Genomic DNA, 4948 nt, shown 5'->3' on the forward strand with positions numbered 1-4948 from the left:
ACTTGAATTACATTACTCCTTATAACAGATGTTGTATGCTCTTTGAAGAGTAGACTGACTTATCACATCTTCTTTTACCTAGTTTTCACATACCTACATTTAAGTAATTATGTATAGCACCCTTGTGGTGACTCACTTATTCTTTTTGAACATTTATAAGTACATTAAGTACGTATATAAAATGTTAAGTTAGTATCATAATATAATGGAATATCAAATTGTATGCTTTACTAAATACCTCTCTCCTCACAGGTGTTAAAATAAAGGGTGTACTGCATAATTAATTAAACACTCATAATATAATAATATTACATATACATAATAAGTACATGTATAATCACATTGGCTTGGCGTCTTCCCACCACCAGGCGATAACAAACACGTCTCAATATTATTATTAGGTTCCGAATAGCGGTACAGTTGTTTAATGACAGCGTTTTACACAAAAATAAAACGCTAATTAAATAACTTACCCTATTCGGAACCTAAAGTTTTAATCCTGCCTGGTGTAAATATGTATAATTTTGAGACAATGAGTTGGAAATTTGTTTTTGCGACAACCGCCAAAAAGCAAACTGCTGTGTGGTGGGAGTGTGGGAGAGAGAGGGACGTATATGCTAGAAAAGGACAATACGACCGACAACAGGGTTGCCATTCTCAATATTATTATTAGGTTCCGAATAGGGTAAGTTATTTAATTAGCGTTTTATTTTTGTGTAAAACGCTGTCATAAATAAATTTTAAAAATAAAATGTTTTACGATATTTTTATAATTTAAATGTCTGTTATCATAATATATATTTTTAGTTATAAGAAATTAATACTATTTATTTACACTTCATGATAGTATTATATTCAATTCATGATAATACTGCATGTTATGTTGGCCAGCCTGATTTTCTCCTACTACTCCTACTGAAAGATAGAAGTGGTATACGCGTGCCTCCGTAAGGGACAAAATATAGGCAATGCGACACTATGTCTAGTCGAATTTATTTGTTGCCCACCATAACCCATACTAATTTATGGTGGAGAATAAAAAAAAAGTGAGACTGTGACAAGGACAAACAATAATAATAGCGCTTTCGCCGCTACTCCTACTGAAAGATACATAAGACTATCCCGTTCGCTCATTCCCCCCACCCATCATGCGTTATCCAGTTAAAATTCATGGTTTATAAAAAGGTCCAACGGGTCCAACAAACATTGCCACGATTACAATCATGTGTGATATTTTTTTCGTTGGCAACATCATTCTGTACGTCATCGTCAAGTAAACCGCAAACCCAAATGTCACAAGCGGAAACGTAGATACGGCCGCGAAAATCCCACAAGGTTTCATGTATTATTTTATTTGTTCGTAATAGAGCCGTGGCCATGAGAGCGACTCACGCTATTAAACGACTATGACCGGTGTCGTGACTATCGGTAAGCGTATGACGTAGTATCAATGAGTTAAAGTCAGTAGATAATTAGCAATCACCGCGCGATGTCGGGCCGCGGGCAGGACGAGGCCGAGAGCGAGTCTAAGCTCATGAAACGGGCGCTGAGCGCGGCCTTCTATGCGTTCGCCTCCTTCATGATCACCGTTGTCAACAAGACGGTGCTAACCACGTACGCCTTCCCATCGTACCTGGTGCTCGGACTCGGGCAGATGATAGCGACTTTAGTGGTGCTGTGGGTCGGGCGGAGGATCCGGCTGGTGCAGTTCCCGTCGCTGGACATGAACGTCGCGCGCCGCATCTGGCCGCTGCCGATCATATACCTCGGCAACATGGTGACTGGCCTCGGAGGGACGAAGGAGCTGAGCTTGCCAATGCTTACCGCGCTGCGTCGCTTCAGCATTCTCATGACAATGATTTTGGAGAGAATCATACTGGGTGTAAGAGCAACATGGCAAGTGCAAGGAAGTGTCATGGCCATGGTGGGAGGAGCGTTGCTGGCCGCAGCTGATGACGTCACATTCTCCTGGCAAGGCTACACGCTAGTCCTCCTCAATGACGGTTTCACTGCGGCGAATGGTGTTATCAGTAAGAAGAAGCTTGACTCGAAGGAGCTTGGGAAGTACGGGCTCATGTTCTACAATGCACTCTTCATGATCGTGCCTGCAGCTTACGTTGCATGGCATGTGGGAGACATAGAAGCATCAATCAATTATGAGCATTGGGGTGATATGCTGTTCCTAATTCAGTTCCTAACATCGTGTGTCATGGGGTTCGTACTATCATACAGTGTCATGCTCTGTACACAATACAACAGTGCCTTAACAACAACTATCATTGGTTGCCTTAAGAACATTTTAGTTACTTATCTCGGTATGGTAATCGGTGGGGACTATGTGTTCTCGTGGCTTAACTTTGTAGGTTTAAATATAAGTGTGTTGGCGAGTCTTATATACACATATGTTACATTCAAACGTAAACCTCAGGCTGTGTACAGCAAGATTGCAGAAGCGAATGCTCGTGTGGATACTGTATAGCAGTATCTGAAACATAGGACCCAGTGCTCTACGTTCCTAGTATAGTATTGAGTTACCAAAGAACAGTGGATTTTGTGAAATCTCTTATTTTAACTGTTGATCAAAAGTGAACAAGTAAATTATTTGTGCTATACTTATATTTGAACGCTATACTCTGTATCTGTAGGTACTTGAATAAAAGTAAACATAATTGTACATTTTCGGGTAGCTATAACATTTATTGACTAAACAACCAAATACAAAACCACCGGGATCTGTCACTGAACTACCTGACTTTAACGTACATTATTTGATCATGTAATGTTTTCATCTACTCTCAACTGCCTTAAGAAGCCATTTGAGGGTAGATTTTATTTACTCTTTTTTAAATACCTAAAGATACAGACTATAGTACAGGAGCAAATCTCCAATATTTGAGGTAGAATGTTTTACTGCCTTTTCTTTACTATGTTAATGCATTCAAACACTGAAATCAGTGGTATCTTTTAGCTCCTCTACACGATGGGCCAACGCTGGCCACTTCAAGGGATGCATGTATGCAGATGGAGCAAGTGATATTGCTATCTCATTCTACCGCATGGCTGCGTCCTGTGGAGTGGCCGGCGTTGGCCCATCGTGTAGAGGAGCCATTACGATTTTATCATTCTAAACATTTGTTACTTTTTTTTGATAATAGACACTTTGTTCACATATTTGTGATCACTTTGGCTGCTCCGATATATTTGATGATGACTGTTATACTAATGCAAACAAAACAGAAAATTTTTTCTTACTAAATTTCAAGAATTGTTCTCAGATTTCGTTATAACCATAACATATTGGTTAGAATAAAGTTTGTACTGAAAACGCACTGAAACATTCCACGTTTCGATATTTATTTTACGACTAGAAACATAAAATAATTGCATTTCAATATTGTGGAACATTCGGCATTAGGTAATAGTTAGTGATAACTAATAAGTAATAAATAATGATACCTAAATGCAATAATTGTAATATAATATGCGAATTTGATATGCGTGTAGCTTAAAAAATAATGTCAAATCCTGTATGGCAAAACACACGTAATATACAACAATCAACTGGCAAAAACTTCCCTATACAAAGAGGTGTCAGGCAAGGTGACCCACTATCACCAAAGTTATTCTCCGCTGTCTTGGAACAAATTTTCAGGAAACTCGAATGGGAACACCTTGGCCTCAACATAAATGGCACACGCCTAAACCACCTCAGGTTTGCCGACGACATAGTCTTGTTTGAGGAAAACCCAAAAGAACTAGAATGCATGCTATTGGATCTAGCAAAACAGAGTGAGGCAGTGGGACTGGAGCTTAACTCAGACAAGACTAAATTGATGACAAATTCTAGGAGACAAGAAATTGCAGTTAATGGATTCAGTCTGGACTATGTTGAAGAATATGTATATCTAGGTCAAATAATATCATTCAAGAACCAAATGGATAAAGAAATTGACAAAAGAATAGCATCCGGCTGGAGCAAATATTGGTCACTCAAAGAAATCATGAAAAGCAACCTTGGTATACGGATAAAAAGCAAAACTTTTAACACATGTGTGCTTCCATGTCTAACCTATGGCTGCGAAACTTGGTCTCTTACTAAAAAACAACGAGATAAACTTGCAAAGTGCCAGAGAGCTATGGAGAGGAGCATGCTCGGTGTAAAATTACAGGACAGAAACCGCAGCTCTGACATAAGAACCAGAACAAAAGTGACAGACATCCTCACCCACATAGACAGGCAAAAATGGAGGTGGGCAGGCCACACTATAAGATGCAAAACAGAGAAGTGGAGCCAAAGAATTCTCATGTGGCACCCTACAGATGGATCAAGATCACAAGGCCCTCAATTAACACGATGGGAAGACGAAATTATACTCACAGTGGGACCACTCTGGACAAGGGTGGCAAGAGAGAGGAAATACTGGAAGGAGTTGGAGGAGGCCTTTGCCGACAGGCACACTGAACCAAGAGACTTCATATAAACATTCAAAACTAAAAATCAACAATCATGTTCAGAATAAAGGGCTATATAAATAAATAAAAATAAAAATATACAACACGTCTTTGGCCCCTTTGTATATATGGTGTTCATTGGCTAAGGTGGCCGCTCAGTGTATAAAAATAGCATGTGAGGCGTGTAACACTACCCTTACCAAGTTGTGTGGTGACTTTAGGCGTGGTTAAAATCTCACCGTTTTTATTAGATATTTATGTATTTGAATTTTTGGCATTTCGTTTCGGTTTTTACGACACCAGTAATGGACTAGGACAGAGGACGGACAGTTTACTGAAATTTAATCGACTTATAGTTATTTATTAAAAACTCTACTTTTACATGGTGTGTCTGACCATGGGGCTTTAAATCTAGGGTTTGATTTTACTCGCTAAACTGAGCTACTTTTACTATGGGACCAACCCTAAAACAGGGGAAAAATTTTTGGCTTTTCCA

The 4948-nt window shown here is 39.2% G+C and overlaps 1 protein-coding gene across 1 annotated transcript; it reads left to right on the forward strand.

The window, feature by feature from the left end:
* The first annotated feature begins 1270 nt into the window (after positions 1–1270).
* Positions 1271–4505, forward strand: LOC134678750 (UDP-sugar transporter UST74c). The gene has a single exon (XM_063537445.1). It carries the CDS (start codon positions 1490–1492, stop codon positions 2477–2479), a length of 990 nt encoding a protein of 329 aa, XP_063393515.1. The 5' UTR covers positions 1271–1489; the 3' UTR covers positions 2480–4505.
* Positions 4506–4948: the final 443 nt, after the last annotated feature.

This window comes from Cydia fagiglandana, chromosome Z, assembly GCF_963556715.1.
Source record: "Cydia fagiglandana chromosome Z, ilCydFagi1.1, whole genome shotgun sequence".
Taxonomy (NCBI): domain Eukaryota; kingdom Metazoa; phylum Arthropoda; class Insecta; order Lepidoptera; family Tortricidae; genus Cydia; species Cydia fagiglandana.

What these genes read in the sequence shown, in the direction of transcription:
- LOC134678750 (XM_063537445.1), top strand. Translation starts at nt 1,490, where the DNA reads ATGTCGGGCCGCGGGCAGGACGAGGCCGAGAGCGAGTCTAAGCTCATG.